Source organism: Arvicanthis niloticus, chromosome 7 (genome assembly GCF_011762505.2).
Source record: "Arvicanthis niloticus isolate mArvNil1 chromosome 7, mArvNil1.pat.X, whole genome shotgun sequence".
NCBI lineage: Eukaryota > Metazoa > Chordata > Mammalia > Rodentia > Muridae > Arvicanthis > Arvicanthis niloticus.
Genome location: NC_047664.1, coordinates 22,629,492 through 22,648,008, shown reverse-complemented (window position 1 = coordinate 22,648,008; position 18,517 = coordinate 22,629,492). Strand labels below are relative to the sequence as shown.

Genomic DNA, 18,517 nt, shown 5'->3' with positions numbered 1-18,517 from the left:
GACTTAGAATCCCCAGTCTGTGCCAGCTGTGCATCTGTGCAAGCCAGACTTTCTACATTGGTGCTACCAAAGCACTGTGTTACAGAAAATATACAGAAGCTGATGTCGTGTGTATTTCCCATCATGCCATGAAATAGAGGATAAAGGGCCTTCCTGAGTAAATAAAACTAGCATCATGCTTGGTGGCGGCCTTAAGCAGCACCAAGCCACCAGGCTGCCATATTCATCCCGCTGTGTGGTAGTTATATCCCCATTCCTCACCTGCAGAAATCTCCACACACAGAGGGATGCTGGCAAAAATGCTTGTGTGATTGATACTCTCTCCTTTCAGACTCCGAGAAAGGCACTGGGGACTAGAGAGGCTCCCAACTCACCACAGGCCACCAGGGGAACTGTTTGTATGTAGCAGTGTAGATGGTAGTATTGTGTGTGAAAGGGGTCATTTGTATGAACCATGGTTGGATAAATTCACATCTGGATAGAAGAACATCACACAGCTGTTGAACCTCCTAAAATGTCTGGGTTTTCTTTGGTTTGCCTCTTATTTGGGGGGTGGTGTGTGCTAGAAATCAAATATAGGGCCTTAAGCATATTAAACGTATGCTTTTTCCACTGAGCTGCACAGATACAGGCACACAAATAACCTGAGACATGTTTTTTAAAAAATAGTTTCTGTTCATGAGTGTTTTGCCATTTGCATGTGTGCCTGGTGCCCCGTGGAGGTTAGAAGAGGTGTCAGATCCCCTAGAATTGGAGTTGTGAACCCCCCCTCGGATGCTGGGAACGGTCTCTCCAGCACCCCCACCCCAGACATACTTTTAAGAAAAACAGAGGACAAGTTGCAGAAGCACTTTATAGGAATGGCTAAGCTGAAATACAAATGTGGTGTGTATGTAAAGCAGGCACAAGACGCTGGGGCTGCGGTAGGGGACAGGTTGGAAGAGACACTGATAAAAGAGTGGGAAAGCGCCAGGCAGTGGTGGCGCACGCCTTTAATCCCAGCACTTGGGAGGCAGAGGCAGGTGGATTTCTGAGTTTGAGGCCAGCCTGGTCTACAGAGTGAGTTCCAGGACAGCCCGGGCTATACAGAGAAACCCTGTCTCAAAAAAACAAAAATAAATAAATAAATAAAAGAGTGGGAAAGCAAAAGGCCGGGCTCTCTGGCATTCACTTGCATTACCCAACTCAAGGCTAGTGCAGGGGCTCAGCTGGGAGGGTATTCACCTCGCATATGCAAAACTGTGGGTTCTATCCCTATTGTGGCATGAACGAGGCATGGTAACACAAGCTGTGATCCCAGCATGCAAGAGGATTTAGAAAGTTATGTTCATCCACATGGGAGTTCAAAGCTAGTCTGGACAACCTGGGGCGTGAAAGAAAGGGAGAAAGAAAGAAAAGGTTAGACAATGATAACCAAAGACTAATGTTTTGTTTTGTTTTGTTTTTTGTTTGTTTTGTTTTGTTTTTTCATTTGGAAACTATTGGGAAACTGAGTCTCTTTGTTGGCAAAAAAAAAAAAAAAAGTAAAATAGTGATGATAATAACTTGAGACTTTGTTTTGTTTGTTTTTTGAGACAGGGTTTCTCTGTGTAGCCCTGGCTGTCCTGGAACTCACTCTGTAGACCAGGCTAGCCTCGAACTCAGAAATCCACCTGTCTCTGCCTCCCAAGTGCTGGGATTAAAGGCGTGCACCACCACCGCCCAGCTAACTTGAGACTTTGAATTGAACTTTTTAGTTTCTAAAATGGATGGCATTTGTTAATTAAAGCCTTGATTATTTGGACTTGCTCAGTTTGGAATGAGGCTGGGCTGGCATTTAGTCCCTGTGCTATTTTTAGGGGAAATGACCATGATAAGCAATGTAATCATAAATAGAATTGGGAGGGGCTGTCCCCTTTCAATGCTCTGTTATAAAATTAAGCCCAGTGCTGCTGTTGATAAGCCAATTATAATATTGTTATTAGTTCGAAGGTAATATTCAGTAGGCAGCATCATTTCTTTTCGCTTTGATATATTCTTGAAATTTGCACCGGTCTTTAATCTAGATTTACGATGATTTACAACACTCTGGTGTAGAGCTATATCTCTGTAGTAGAGCTGTGGGAATACATGAGATTGTTACTGATGAGAACGTGAGAACGGGAAGTTGATATTTGCCTGGTTGCAAAGCTTCCCTTCTTCTATGATGTGACATAAACTCTGGTGTCTGTCAACTAGAGTTCTAAATTAGATGGACAGTTCCGTGACGATATATCTTGCCATCTAATTATGGGATCAAGATTAATACACAAGAAACTATTAGAGAATATTAAACTGAGTGCTGAGTCATTGCGAATATGCAGAGAAGACCTGAGTATATGTCCTTGAGATGCCCTGGGGAGTGAGTGTGAGCTGTTGTCTTTCTTCCTTAGTGTTTTCAGACCACTTTCTTCTTCTCATTGCTAACATTCCTGCCGATCCCATTCTAGGAAAACAGCCCTAGGGTTAATATAAAGATCAAACACCACTCCTTAGACTCAGTCGTTAGGAACATCGGGTTGTGCTAATAATTTTTAAGTTCGGTTAGAAATAATACCACCAGAGGAGAGCTGCAGGGACATTGGAAGACACAGGAAATGGATTTGGTGACTAATGGTGCAGGGGACAGAGAAACAGGAGGCGAAGATACCCACGGGAGTTCTGAGCCAGGGAGAATGAGCAGACAGGGTTGGTGTGAGCCAGATAGGAGAAAGTCAGGAGAGATGAACTCATTCCCGGCTTGTGTTGACTGACAAAGGGAGACAGATCCCCACTGGGACCAGGAGGGAAGGCAAGGGCATCAGTACAGACCTCCAGACACTGGAGGGGCAGGAGGAAGAGGAGTGGTGTGGGAAGACAGCCAGACAGTGAGCACAGAGTGGTGTCAGTGGGTCAGAGAGGTGCACACCTGGATGCCAGGGTCCGTTGCCATCAGTGATGGTTCTCGATTGGGTTTGCAGCAGACACTGTTACGGCTGTTGCGCAAGTAACCAGCCTGTGCTTCAATCCTTTAGGTGGTATTGGAATGCTATGTCAGAAAGGACTTGGTGTACACCAAAGCCAACCCGACGTTTCATCACTGGAAGGTTGATAACAGGAAGTTTGGACTTACTTTCCAAAGCCCTGCGGATGCACGAGCCTTTGACAGGGGCGTGAGGAAAGCCATTGAAGACCTCATAGAAGGTACCGGATTTGCCGCCACTTAGTGGGACTGTGAAGTGTTCCAGATTATTTTTCATTCAACACTCTTGACATCCTGTATCTGTGGCTTGTTTGTAGGAGGGCTTGGGACCATTGGAAGGTCATTAGATGACAAAACTTGCCCAACACCCCAAGTGAGCAGTTGGGGCATGGGGTGTTCAGCTTGAGTGGCCTAGCTGGCTGACCTGGGGCTCCACCCATTTCACCTGTGGAATGGAACGCAGGGCTATAGCTGCCTTTGGGTTATTGACTGTTTCTGTAAGTAGCTAATCTGTAACGTGAAAGGCTCCATTAGAGGAACATAAGCCGGAGCTGGAGAGATGGCTCAGTGGCTAAGAGCAGTGGCTGCTCTTGCAGAGGACCCAGGTTAGGTTTCTAACACTCCCAGCAGCCCAAAAGGTAGCTAATGACCACCGGTAACCCAAGTTCCAAGGGATCCCGTGCCCTTTTCTGGCCTCCACAGGCAACGCGCACATACGGTACACAGCCTTATATGCCAGTAAAACACACGTACGCATACTTTTTTTTTTTTTTTTTTTTTTTTAATTTCAAAAGAAATGTAAGCCATACCCGTGGTTTGAATATGTAGGTTAACAAGCTGGAACTCTACACAGCAAGAATAAATTACTTGTATGCAAATGTACACAAACAACAAATAATAGGATTCTTACTTATTGTTTTAGGGACAGTAGGCACACATCTTTAACCCCAGCACTTGGTAGGCAGAGACAGGAAGATCTCTGAGTCTGAGGCCGGCCTAGTTACATAGTAAGTTCCAGGGCAGCCAGGAGCCAGGACTACCTAGAGAGGCCCTGTCTCAAAAAACCAAACAGGAAAGTGTATAATGAAACCCGGAGACGGCTCTCCTGTTCAAAGCCCGATGTGCAGCTTCTGAATTCCATCTCTGGAGTCTGCAGAGGGGGAAGAGCAGAGACTCACATAACCTGTCCTCTGACCTCCACACGCAGGCACTGTGGCACAGCCGTGCCTGCACTCACAAACATGCTGATAATAAATAAGGTAGGAGTTAAGAAAAGTAAAACAGAAAGTGCTTTTACAATATACTTAGAGTTTATCAACAACCTGCAGCTATTACTAACGAGAATGGATTATTTCATACAGGAGAAATATTTTAAGAGGGAAAGCATCTTATTACTGAATTTCTAATGGTGATTAGATGATAATGAAACAGGGCTGGAGAGATGGCTCAGTGGTTAAAAAGTACTTGCTCTTCTTCCTGAGTACCTGGGTTCGATTCCCGGCACAGGTGGTACATGACCATCTCTTATTCTAGTTTCTGAGGATCATCTTCTGGCCTCCAGGGACACCAAACACAGTTAATGCCACAAACATAGATGTGCACAAAACCCTCCACACACATCCAGTGATTACAAGCTTTGGGAAAAGAAAATGGTGAAATACTGATATTATGAAATGGTGATTCAGCCTGTTTTTAACTGAGGAGCGTGCAGAGACAACACTGTCAATCTGTTAAAAGTAGAAAGGGTTGTTTGTGCCCGGGGCACAGGCTCTGTGCAGGCCGTGCTCCACGGCCCCAGGCTGCAAGGCCTTAAGCCACAAACATTCAAATTTTTCTGTACAATTCAGTTACAAATCTCAGGATTCCTGGCACAGGGACCCTGAGGCATAGGGACGTCAGAGTCAGAATTGGAAGAAATGGTCACCAAAGATGTTTCCTTTGCTTAGGAAATGAGATGTGTACTAGGGAGGTAGTTTCATGGGTAAAGGTGCCTGCCGCCAAGCCTGACAACCCGAGTTTGACTCCTGGGATCCATGTAGGAGAAAGAAAGGACTGACCCCACAAGTTGTCCTCCAAACACACAGATGCAAATGGCGGTTTTGTTTTCATGTGCTTGTGTGTGCACACACAGGCATGCACACAATTTTATACATTTTTATAAAGACTTAAATTTCTCTTCAGGTGTATCTACTGGATTGATTCCCACATTACTGGCTCTTATTAGTGGGAGAAAGGGGTTTGCTGCACTAATTTGCATTCTGGATAAAGAGGTGATCGAGAAAGTTGAATTTGAATCACCAGATTATTTCATGATGTGTGACTAGCTGGATTTTCTAGCAGAAACCTTAATTTTGACCTGGAAAAGCAAAGCCAGGTGGTTGGGAGCACAACCCAGCTCCCATAGTGTGGCCAGAGACAGTGCAGTGTCTGAATTCAGAACCAGGGTGAGCTAGTCAGTCAGGATGTCCTTATCAGTAGAAACTTCCTTATCAAGGAAACAGAGCCCAACTTCTCCTAGGCCAGTCTAGGTGGGAGGCCTTTGGGTTTTCCCTGCTCTGCTGGGACCTTGAGGTCACTGGGGCTGATGTGAGCCCTTCAGCGGAGTGGGCAGGCTCAGCGTAATGGGAACCACAGCAGGCAAAGTTAGTGTAGGGAGCATCGTAGCTGGCGCCAAGAAGAATGAATTACAGCACTGAGTTCCCATGGGATTATACGCTGTGGTCAGGGGCCTGAAAAGTAAGTTCTGGAGACAGTTCAGTGGTAGGGAGCCTCTGGGGTACTGCCATCTTTTAGTAGAGGCCCTGCATGCTAGCCAGCATGCATAGCTTCTGGGTTCAGTCCTCAGTAGTAAAGAACAGAAAAACCTGCCACCACACTTACCGCTTTTTGAACGATCAGGGTCAAGTATCCGCAGCTTGATTGATCTCTTTACGTTCTTGTCTTTTCAGGCTCAACAACCTCCTCGTCCACTCTCCATAACGAAGCTGAGCTCGGAGACGATGACGTCTTCACTGTGAGTTTCCTTTGCCCTTTGGTTCTCCGTAGGGGATGACTATCAGAGAAGTCGCCCGTTGTGGACACTTTGCATTGTGGCACTTGCAGTTGTTGTCATGTGGCTGCTATTACAGAAAACTCTGTCATCCCAGCTTTTCATTTTCTGGTCTTGACCACCTCTCTCATACGTGAAGTGACACAGCCCACCATGCAGCACGGCAGTCAGTGTCCACACTCCCAGACCATCAAAGTTCAGGTCCTGAGGACTCCTGGCACTCTCAGGGGCATCTCCTCTGGTTTGTGCCGGGCAGTCCCAGGCAGACCAGAATAGCTGGCCACCCTCTTTGCAAATCTTCTATGAGCACACTATTGCTGAAAGGAAAACCAAGACGGGGGGGGGGGGGGGGGGGGGGGAGGGGGGGTGCACATGCATGCACTAGCAAGTGAGTCTGCATGCTGAAATGGAAGGCCTGATGTCAGGTCATCATGTAGACAACGTTTCAGATAATGAGATGTAACTAGGACAAAATGATTACTCCGCTTCCTTCTCTGTGGAAATCCCGTGCTTCTGAAGATGGCTGTTTGCTCATCTCCTGTGCTTGGAGCAGTGAGTGGACACTAAGCAGCATCTGGGGGTCCAGCTCCTTGACCTGCAATGAGAAAGGCATGGTTGTGACCCAGCAGGCTTACACATCAGTGGATCCTGAAAGCTCACCTTTATTCTATACTTTCTGGTCTTGTCCTATTTCATTTCCTGTTTGGGTGGCTTTTTTGTTGTGGGTTTTTGTTGTTGTTTGTTTGTTTGGGTTTTTTGTTTGTTTGTTTGTTTGTTTTGGTGAAAAATCTAAAGAATGGCATAGTGCCTGTTCGTGCACAGCACCTAGATTCAGCAGGTCTGTCTCCCTAGCAAACTGGCTCGATCTGTACCTGTTAGTTCTATTCCTGTGACTCTGCTTAAGCAAAGTATCTTATGGAAGAGAAGGGTACTCTGGCTCACAGGTGAGGGTTGGCTACAGGCCATCAAGGCAGGAGCCATTTCAACAGGGACTTGAGAATGGGGTCACATTGCATCTGCTATTGAAAAACAGGCAGAGAACCATGGATGCCACTGCTTGGCTGAATTCATCCTTTTGTTTAGTCCAGGACCCCCAGCCTGGGAATGATGCTGCCCACCTGTAGGGTGGATCCACCCATCTCATTAACATAATGAAGATAACTTTTCACAGGCACAGCTGGAGGCTAGCCTAATCTAGATGCTCCAATAGTCAGTCCCTTACTAGTATAGTATAGTACTAGGTATATTATATCAGTATATTACTTTTAAATTCTGTTTATTTGTTATTGTGTTACTATCTGTGCCTGCTGTGAAGGTGGGCGTGGGTGCCACAGTGTTCTGAATAGAGTCTATTCTCTCCCACTACCTTTAGGTGGGGACTGAGGGATTGAACCTGGGTCTCTAGGCTTGCAGGACAAGCACTTCTCTGGCGGACTGTCACCTCACAGGCCAGCATGAGTATTAACCATAAAAGTGCAACACACACATACACAAGGGCTCATAAACACACACAGAAATGTTTTACTGATCCAGTTCAATGTAAATTCTCCTATATTCTTAACGTTTGGTTGTTTTTATTTATATATGTTTGTCTTTATATGTGTGTTCGTGCACATGAACACTACATGTATTTGGATGCCAGAAGAGGCTATCCTATCCCCTGGAGCTGTAGTTAATAATGGTTGGTAACTCTCCCCCCCCCCCCCCCCCCCCCCCCCCCGGCCCAATGCAGATATTGGGAACTAAACTCCCACTCTCTGGAAGAGCACCCTTGCCCGATGAACCATCCCTCCAGCCCATCCTTATCACATATCCCTTTAAAAAAATAATAATAAAGATCATCTTCAGGGAGGATGTTAGAGTGACCAGCCTGTACTGATAGTAGTCGCTAGATATCTCTCTAAACTCACAGAATACGTAACAGCCACACTGGGCCATAAGGAAAACTGAGATCCAGGGGCAAACACACTGGTGTGGTTCACTGACTTTGTAGTTGGGATTTTGTTTTTGCTTTTTGGGTTAGTTGGTTATTTGCTTGCTTTCTTTGTTTGTTTTGAGAAAGGGTTTTACTGTGTAGCCCTGGCTTGACCTGGAGCTTGCTTTGTAGTCTAGGCTGGCCTTGAACTCATAAGGATCCACCTGCCTCTGCTCTGCCTCCTATTGTTGGGATTAACTGAAGGCACCAGCACACCTGGACAGTGTACTGAATTTTAACAACACAATCTGGTGGGCGAAGTCGCTGCGTAGTGTGAGACACAGAATATATAGGGAATCTCAGTACCTAGAATTCACTTTGGTTTGTAAACCTAAAGTGAAACAGGAAATGAAGCTGAATGACGGTATTTAAATGTAACAAGGCTTCGTCTACACTACATACACAAGGACAGCACTAGGATTTCATAGTGTCTAATGTTTCCTTTATAATTACCCAGTTGCCCCCAGACTCCCTTTTGTAAGCTGTTTTTTGTTTTAACTTGACATCTTAAAATATTAGGAGTAGTTGATTAAATTTGTTTCTCTGCATTTGCGTTTTGTGGCCCTCGGTGGGAACGACACCGCTTTGGGACTGTACAGGTGTGTGAGGGAAGTCACGTGTGGTCACAGCCAGTGGCAGGGTGTACAAAATTGAGTTTGACCCACAAGACATCTAAGAATGGGCCGAGGGCAGACTGCGGAAGGTAGTCTAGTCTACACATAAGATGGGCTCAGAAAACCCCTCACTCTGACGCGACTGAGCAGGACTGTGATTTACACAAGATTCTGGAAAGGGATCTGGTCTAGGGAGCTCTGGGGACAAACGAGGCAAGAGTGTGAGCTGTGGGGTATCACGGTCCGGACACAACAGGAGCATTGTACGTGGGGCTGTCCTTCCTTGGCGCCGCTGGTGGATATGACTGGTAGACACTGGCTTCCTCTAGTGCTCCGAGCGGATCCTCTCAGCAGTTGGCAGGTTGCTTACATCTGTTCTTTTGTCACGTTTGGGGAGACAGACAACAGCAGGCAGGTTAAAGGCGGTTTCCTGTGCTCTAGAGCAAAATCATAATTCGCAGCTGCTTCCCAGCTACCTGCCAGAAGTGATTTATAGGCGAAGGCGAGGGTGGGAAGGGAAGGGTGACAGATGCCAGAATCAGCCCCACTTGCCCTTTAAGCTGCAGGGGATTCACACTGCTCTGGGGAAAGACTGACTCCAGAGAAAGGCACCCCGTAACAGATTGCATTCCATGTAGACCTGGTTTATGGGGTCACTTGCCTATTTGCAAACATGGGCCTATTTATAACAGGCCCATCTTGATTCCAAGGCTGTTGACTGTGGAAAGATGGGAGAGTGGTAGGGGCTGGCATGCCAGATTCCCATTCACTGCTGAGCTCGCTGTAACTACACATTGTGTCCCAAGACAGTAATGGCGTCTGAAGTGTGAGCCAAGGGAACAAGCAGCGTTTGACAGCCTGAGTAGTCAGCTGCTTCCTGAGTGGATGCAGCGTTTGAGACTTTTTGTGGAAGACAAATGGGATTCTTATCAGCATCCCCCTCTTTGGATTCTTGAGAATTAGGATTTTTTTTTTCCCCCCAGAGGTGACCATATGCGTTAGGGAAACCCTCAGAGTTATCACTGGAGAGTTCAAGCATGCATGTTTTCTGTCTCTGCCATTGGGGCCAGAGGTATCTCTGGTTTTCAGCATTCCTTGGGACTTGAGGGTCACAGGATGCTATGGACACTGTGGGTACTTAAGAGCACACATTGCTTAACTTACACACTGGGGACACCAGTTGGAGTGTGTGTCTCCCTCCCCCCTGAAAGGGTTTACATGTTACTGCTTAGTCAGCCCCAGTATGGTAGTGTTGAGAGTTGGTAGAAACTTTTAGGAATGGGGCCTGGTAGGAGGTTGAAGAGTCTGCCCTCAGAATGGTGCTATTCTTGAGAGACCATAGTTGGTCTCTACCATTATAATCTTGAAAGGTGGGGCCCTCACCAGAGCCTACCCACTGCCCTACCCACTGCAGCTCTATGGTTTTGAACTATGAGTTAAAGAATGCTTTATAAAGCGACCAGCCTTGGGCATTCTGTTTTAGTAACAGAAAATAGTCAAATACATAAACTAGACCTAGACAAAGGAGCACACACATGGCTGCCCTGTGGAGGGGTTGTGTGGCCATGTGGGCTCACAAAGCGTTGACCTGACTTTGCCCGAACACTTTCCTAGTGTCAGAGTTATTCTTGGAACCAACCTGTCCTTTTCACTTCTCAACATGAGAAACCAGCTTGTCTTCCTGCAGGAGGATGCCTGCTTGTGCATATTGTTGGCATTTGCCAACATCGTCTGCTCTCCCTGCACCCCCAGTGTCCTCTCTATTTCAAGCCTGTCTTCAAGCCTGTGCCTGCCCATGTCTTTCTTGTCAGGCCTCACCAGAAACTCTGGACTAGCTGCTGCTCTGTCTCTGAGATTCTGTTGTTTGTCCTGGAACTTGGTCTGAACCAGGCTAGCCTTGAACTCACAGAGATCTGCTGTCTACCCCTGCCTCCTGAGTGCTGGGATTAAAGGCATGCACCACCAGCACCCAGCTAAGAAATAGTTTCCTCTCAGTAATCACAGCTGACTTCTCAGCCCCAGCTTGGCCAGCACCCCACTGTCCCAGGGAAGCACAGGCTCACCTCAGTGGTGTTGATCTCTTGTTGATCACTGTTGATTCCTGAGCCCCAGATGATCAGCACACATACATTTTTAGCCAAAGTATTACAGTAACACCCCCTATCCCAAGTCTAGATAGTATCTATGCTACCCTCTGAAACCCTGAGGGCTAGGCCTCCATTGTCCATGTTTCTCTCAGAATTCTTAGTTTCCAAGATCCCACAAGAAAGACCCATTACGTTTTTAGTCCTCACCAGGAAAAGGCCAATCCCTGAAAGTAAAGGACAGCCAGGGCTGCATAGACAAACCCTGCTGTCTCAAAAGGAGGGGCTGGGGAAGCAGGCTTTTATTTCCACTTGATATACGTCTCTTCATCATGGTGTCTGGAAGCCAAGGTTATAAATGGATCAGCCATGCCCAGTCACACCAGAGTGCCTGAAAGGAACCAAGTATCTAGCCCTTCTTCCATGGCCCAGTATAGGTTTTATAATTTAGAAAACCAGCTTGTCTTTCCAAAACCTTGCTGCTGGGCCTCTCCAACCATTGAGCTAACGACTTCACGTTGAGACAGTCTGGTTGGTTCGCGTTTTATAATTCTAATGCTTGAGATGAAGAGTCAAAAGACCAAGTCAGCACAGGGAGAGGGAGAGAGGGGAGGGAAATGGGGAAGGGGGAACAGAGACAGAGGAAGATTGGGAGTGAGGAACAGACAGAGTGAGATGGCTCAAAGGTTAAAAGCACCTACTACTACTAGTACCCAGCTAAGGTGGCTGGCTCACAACTGCCCGCCTATTAGCGCCAAGGGGGATATAGTGCCCTCTGCTGGCCTCCATGGGCACCTACACTCACGTGCACATTATTAAAAATGAAATAAGCTAGGCCCTTGGCAGCCAGCAGAGGGCATCAGATTCCCCCAGAATTGGAGTTACAGGCAGTGGAAGCTATCTGATGTGGGTGATGAGAACCTGGATCTTCTGCAAAAAACAGCAAGTGTGCTCAACCCCTGGGCCATTTCTCCAGCCCCCAACACACACCTTTAATCCAGCACTGGGGAGGCAGAGGCAGGTCTGGGCTATATAATGAGTTCCAGGCCAGCCAGGGCTATGCAGCCAGACCCTGTCTCAAAAATAAATAGATGCTTAAAAATAAATTACAGGGATTGGAAGGTACAGAGAGATGTCGCAGCCAGGAAACAGATAGTGTTTGAATTACTGCATGTTAGAGCTTGTATGTTTTATAATTGTTCGTGTGTGTGTATGTGTGTGTGTGTGTGTGTGTGTGTGTGTGCTCGTGTGTACTCATGTGCCATGGTAAATGAGGTCAGAGGACAAATTTTTTGAATCACTTCACATGCTGTAGGTTCCAGGAAATAGCATCTCCTGGTCCAGGACTTGTACCTACTGAGTGGGGCTTGTTTTTTGTTTTTTGATGAACTATGTATTGCTTCTCTCCAAACAGACAGCTACAGACAGTTCTTCTAATTCCTCACAGAAGAGAGAGCCGAATACAAGGACAATCTCCTCCCCCACATCTTGTGAGCATCGGAGGATTTACACCCTTGACCCATACCCCATGGACCATTACCACCCTGACCAGGTGAGCAGGACACTTCATTCCTCTGGAAACACAAGGAGAGCTCTGCCCTGGCCTTCTCACTTCTCCCCGGCCCAAGCCATTTCTGCCCACCTACCGTCCCCTTCTCTGTGGTGGAAGTGCTGTCGGTGGTAGCAGCTTACTCTCACACAATACCTTGTCTTAGCCTGTGTGTGCTCTGCATGGCTTAATCTTAATCCAAATCACCCCCACGAGGCAGGGTGTGAGCATCCGTAATTTATTGATGAGAACATGAGGATGAGAACGTGACGACCGGTGTGGGGGCGGGGAGGGGAAGTCCTAGGTGAGAATTCTGCAAGGCTCCATCTGTGTTCCTCCCTCCAAGGGGCCTTCTGGCTGTGAAATCACAGGGCCCCAGTCAAAGCTAAAGAATGTTGCACTCCTACTTACCCCCCTGGCATGTGGGCTCCAGGCCCAGTCTTGCCAAGGGAGATATAGCTGTAGTCTGGATGCAATAATTCAACAAATATTTACCAAGTGGCTTTTTTGTAGAACAAGTTCCCAAGTAAATCATGTGGATTGGTGCCTGTGCGGGTTACATGGCCTCTAGGCTAATTTGAAATAAAAAGAAGCAAGCACTGGGCAGGGAGATTTTTTTTTTCCCCCTGTGGTTTTTAAATGGCTTTACTATGTGCTTTCTAGTATTTTGGCATTAAAATGTTCTTTTATTATTATCTGGGCATGGTAGCATTACGCCTGTAATCCTGATTTTGGGAGGCTGAGGTAGGCCAGCCTTGGCTACATGATGAACTCCAAGCCAGATCGAGCTAAAAATGAGAAGCCCCGTCTTAACAAACAAAAATTCAACAACAAAATATTCATTTTAAAACTAGGTGTGCACAGGCCTGCAGTCGCAACACTTGGGGGTTGTTGCTGGTGGTGGAAAAGGCAGCAGGTTTAAGGCGCCTGGTCATTTTGTGTCTACAGCACTCAGGTGTCTTCACCTTTTTATACAGTCCTAAATTCCTGCCTAGGGAATGGTGGTGCATAGTGGGTGTGGTGTATCTTCCTACCTAATCAATATAACCCCCTACAAGGCTATCTCTCTGGTGAGTCTCATCAAAGTGACCTTTGAGATTAACCATCAAGGATGCTTGTCCAGGAGTCAAATCTGATGAGTATCTGGAACCCTCTTATCTTTCTTGCCTTTGTGCGACTGTCTTTTCGATCAGATTACAATGTGCAAGCTAGTGAACCTTGTATGCTGTTTTCTTTAAAAAATATTTTTCTGCTGGGCAGTGGTGGCACACGCCTTTAATCCCAGCACTTGGGAGGCAGAGACAGGCGGATTTCTGAGTTCGAGGCCAGCCTGGTCTACAGAGTGAGTTCCAGGACAGTCAGGGCTACACAGAGAAACCCTGTCTCCCCAAAAAAAAAATATATATATATATATATTTTCTTTTGTAAAGGGCCAGTGAGGGATCCCTTACAGCAAAGGTGCTTGCCGAACAATAAGCCCACAGACCTGAGTTTGATCCCCAGAACCCACGTAAAGGGTAGAACAAGAGAATCAACTTAATAGAATGGCTCTCTGACCCCTACATGTGTGCTGTGGGATGCACACCCACTAAATAAATGGGGTCTCACTATGAGCCCTGGCTGTCCTAGAACTCACAGAGATACACGTCCCTCTACCTCCTGGGTGCTAGGATCAAAACCATACCACCACACCTGACTGTGATTTTGTTTTTAAGCATCAGCGAGGGAGGGAGGGAGGGAGGGAGGGAGGGAGGGAGGGAGGGAGGGAGACAGAGACAGAGACAGAGACAGAGACAGAGACAGATCTCTGTGAGTTCCAAGACAGCCGGGCTACACAGCAAGACCCTGACTCTAAAAAAGCAAGTGGCATTTGTACGGATTTCTTTAAAATATTTTTTAAAGAAAACAGCATACAAGGTTCACTAGCTTGCACATTGTAATCTGATCGAAAAGACAGACGCACAAATGCATAAAAGCGAGTACAGAACTGCTGGCCATTTTTAGAGATTGGATCCGCACAGGATCTGGGAGCAGCTGACCTGAGAGAGACAGGAGGTGGGGATTAGAAGTAAGATAGGAAGATCTTTCCTCTTCGGGCGGAAATGTTGGATTTACCAAATTCTACTCGTGTTTTGAGATGGGGTCTTGTAGCTCAGGCTGGCAGAGAACTCACTGTGTAGCAGAAGATGACCTTGAATGCAATGGTTTCCCTCCACCTCCCAAATCCTGGGATTACAAGCGTGGTCTCCCGCTGGGTTATGGGATTCTCAGGACTGATCAACTCCGGGGCTCTATCTTGCTGGGTGAGAATTACCAGCTGGGCTCAAACTGCTCCCAAATTGGGCCGACCATCCAATGTACGTGATCACTCTAACAGGAAGGGCAAATCTGCCGGGTTTGGCTCACAAGAAAGCGCGTGGATCTGGCAAGCTTATTTCATTTCCTGTCTTTTCGTAAAATGCTCTGAAGAGTCCAGGGATCTTTCTTTGCCGCTTTCTGTCTTTGGCGGCGGCCGGCTGTCAGTGGCGCCCCGGGCTGTAACATTGTCTGGTTTTTCCCTGAACAGCGGTTGCCGCGGTCCTACCCGCAGGTCACCTTCCCAGAAGATGATGAAGAAATTGTTCGCATCAACCCCCGAGAAAAGATCTGGATGACGGGTTATGAAGATTACCGGCACGCGCCAGTTCGCGGCAAATACTTGGACACCGCAGAAGACGCAGACTCCTACGTGCGCTTCGCCAAGGGCGAAGTCCCCAAACACGAATATACCTATCCTTATGTTGATTCTTCGGACTTTGGCTTCGGCGAGGATCCCAAAGGCGGTGTGATCAAAACACAGCCGCCCAGGGCCAAGTCCCGTCGCCGGAAGGAGAACGGCGAACGGTCGCGGTGTGTGTACTGCAGGGACATGTTTAATCATGAGGAGAACCGAAGGGGCCATTGCCAGGATGCGCCCGATGCTGTGAGAACTTGCATTCGCCGGGTGAGCTGTATGTGGTGCGCCGACAGCATGCTGTACCACTGTATGTCCGACCCCGAGGGAGATTACACTGACCCTTGTTCGTGTGACACAAGCGACGAGAAGTTTTGCCTCCGGTGGATGGCTCTAATTGCCTTGTCCTTCTTGGCCCCTTGTATGTGCTGTTACCTTCCCCTCCGGGCCTGCCACCACTGTGGAGTGATGTGCAGGTGTTGTGGTGGTAAGCACAAAGCCGCTGCGTGACTGGTTTGCCTCCTTTCCGCTTCTCCATCCACAGGCAAAATTGTCTCTTGCGTACTCCCCCATCGTCTCCCTGGTTCCCTTCCAACTCTAAACGGCAAGGCCAATAAGAGGAGGCCAGGCTCCGTGGTCCCTTGGTGACATCATTCCAAACCTGGGGTAGCTGCCGCCCCCTGTGTCAGCCACATACCCTCCTCGCAGTGTTCTGAGGAAAGGAGCCTTCGAGGTAGACTCGTGTATTTTACCAGCCTATAATCATGCTGTCTTTCCCGAGTCTCGGTTTCCTGCCCCTCCTTCCCACCTTTCTGGTTCTGGAGACTTGGAGAGGTTTATTGATTTTTTTTTTTTTTCCTTCCCTGCTCCGTGACCGCTTTCTTTTTCCCCTCCCCATTGGGCTTGCCTGTCGCTAACTAAGCATAAGTCCCTCAGAGATGTGACCGAATGATGAAACCATCTCGACAAATTGTCGTTATGCGAGGTGAGCTGGATAACAAGCCTGTACCACAAACAACAGTACTTTGACTCCTAAAACCAAACCTCCCACATCAGCTTCCGTCTTTTGTCTTTAACCTGCCATCTTCTCTTCCCCTACCCCCACCCCCGCCCCCAGTGAATTCATTCACTGATGCAAAATAGTCACCTTTTAAATGACTTTTTGAGCCTTAAGTCCAGATTAACTTGTGAGAATCAAGGGAAAGAAAATCCTCAGATTGCCCTGCATCCTCTTGGAACAGGGCTTGTGAGAGGATCTGGGTTTCTGTGAGCCTGCCCAGTTTCCGTAAAATAGAACTTTTTAGAATTGTGTTGCCACTTCTAAAATCCTAGCAGTACTTAGAATAACACATCAGTGAGATAAGTTTTATTCATTATTTTACAAACCAAATCGAGTTGTTCAAACACAAACCAGTGTTCTGTGAACAAGTTCCAGTTGAAAAAACACTGAAGTTATGAATAACACTGTAGCCATTCCCAGCCCCCTACAGTTTTATATTATTCAGGAGGGCATTTTAAATACCATCGATTCAAACAGTGGTGGCTTGCATTTTTTTTTTTTTTAGGTGCATGTTTTTGTTTTGGGGAAGGGGGTTGTTTTGTTTTTTAATTTGAGGCTCAATTCTTCATTTATACTTGAAAAAAAAAAGGCCATATGTAAAGAGAAAAAAAAAAAAACTTTCAATGCCTAAGTGTCTTTTCTTCTACCACACCCACCCACACTTGCTACTCGGGGTGCACAGATAAGGGTAGGTCACCAACTGATTATGCCTGTCGTTGAGCCATGCAAAAGGCTTTTAATTCGCTTGGGGGGGGGCATATATATGGAATAGCCAAATCTTACTGAAAAAAGAAAAGTGAAAGTGATTGCCTATACCTAGCATAGTACAATCAGAACTCCATGGGGACTGTAGGGGACGGGTTTGTCACCATTGGCTGTTCTTCCCATGGTGATTAATGGTGGAGGGCAGGGGCAGTCCCCTTTAATCCCCCCTCCCACACACACACACACCTTATTGCACATGGACATCAGTCTTTAAAGGAAAAGGCTTTTTTCCAGTCTGTCAATCATACTGGGAAAATGCTAGCCATGCATACCTTCCTGGCAGTGTTTTCTGCTCGCCTGTTGTGTTTCTTTAGACGGATCATCTGTGTAGATATCAGCATGCTTACGCATTAATTGGGAGGTGTTTTTTCTTTGTTGGGATGACTGGTTGGGGCTGTCTGTTGTAGAAAAGATGCGGGGAAGCTGCCATCTCCATCTTTGTGGATGGCGGGGTCTCCGTGCTAGGAGACTCTAGACTGCCTCCAGCCAGCCTCCAGTGCTGTAGAGAGACTGTCCCCGGCCTGAGGCACTCTCCTCGGGCCCTTTGGCCTCTCTACCAAGCACAACACTAATCTGTTTCCTCAGACCTCCGTTCAAGTGCCCCTATTTATTTCAGTGAGAATGCACGTCCCGGTCGCCTCGTGCGTAGCCTCTGTCCTTGTTTGTGCTTCCTTCCTCCCTTGCTGGTCCCCACCCTCGTAAGAGTTACACTAGTGGATCTTACTCCGTGCATCGTCTTTTTGGTTTGTGAAGGCAGCGGTTAAGGGCACAAAGACAGCCATGGGGACACTTATGTAAATATGTTTAATTGCCACACTGCAGCTGAACGGTGTGTAGTATTTTCCCAGTCAGCTTTGCCATACTGACGTCAATCATTTGAGAGAAATTATTCAGATTTTATTTTTATATTCGTGGTAACAAAACCTAACCAAAAGGTTTCCTGTTCAGAAGTTTCCCTGACTCTCATCCCAAGCTATTTGCTCACATTAACAAATTAAAGTGCCTGAAGCATAATTCATTTACCTGTATACTAAAACCCTTGTTGTATTGATTTTTTTTTTATAATAAGCCTTTTTACCTCTGTAAAAAAATATATATATACAAGTGTATGATGTACATTTTAGTTCTTAACTTTTTTTATGGTTTCTAATATGTATGACCAATGTAGCCATTGCTTTGAAATGTACCATGTAAATATAAACACATCCTGTCAGACTATTGGCTTTGGGGTATTTGTCTGGCTGGACAGGAAAGATGGATGGATGGATGGATGGATGGATGGATGGATGGATGGATGTTCCTTCAAAGAAGAACATGAGACGTGGGTCTCTTTTTGTGAGACCCTTCCCACCTGTGGTTATATTCCCAGGGAAAGACTCACATGTCCCCTCCCTCCACAGGGAGAACGCTGTTCCCTCCTAGCCAGTCCTCCCTCAAGCCCTCCTCTGAGAGAGAGGCTATACTTCCTTTGAGCTGTTTTCTACTCATCCCTGATGAAGCCCAGATGGGGATGGAGATGAGAGTCCGTTCTCAGAAGACAACCAGAGATTACACCAGCCCATGGTCTTGGGGCAGCTCTCACCTCACTTTCCAAATGGCTCTCTGGATACCAGAAAGCTACAACGGCCTTCCCCACGAGAAAATGAAATAGGTATTTCGAGGGTAACAGAAGAAGAGTGGTTTCTCCATAGAACTTACTGGTGTTCTTTTTTAAAATGAGGTTTACAG

General features: G+C 46.8%; 1 protein-coding gene across 2 annotated transcripts in view; it reads left to right on the top strand.

Moving 5' to 3' along the window:
- The window catches only part of Spred2 (sprouty related EVH1 domain containing 2), a 105,483-nt gene extending 87,479 nt beyond the window's left edge, over positions 1 to 18,004 (top strand). For both annotated transcript variants that reach the window (XM_034509138.2, XM_076938090.1), the window contains exons 3-6: positions 3,033 to 3,201; positions 5,929 to 5,993; positions 12,117 to 12,254; positions 14,818 to 18,004. In XM_034509138.2, the coding sequence (XP_034365029.1) occupies positions 3,033 to 3,201; positions 5,929 to 5,993; positions 12,117 to 12,254; positions 14,818 to 15,474 (1,029 nt within the window). In that variant the 3' untranslated portion in view covers positions 15,475 to 18,004. The remainder of the gene's footprint in view (positions 1 to 3,032; positions 3,202 to 5,928; positions 5,994 to 12,116; positions 12,255 to 14,817) is intronic.
- The last annotated feature ends 513 nt before the right edge of the window (positions 18,005 to 18,517 follow it).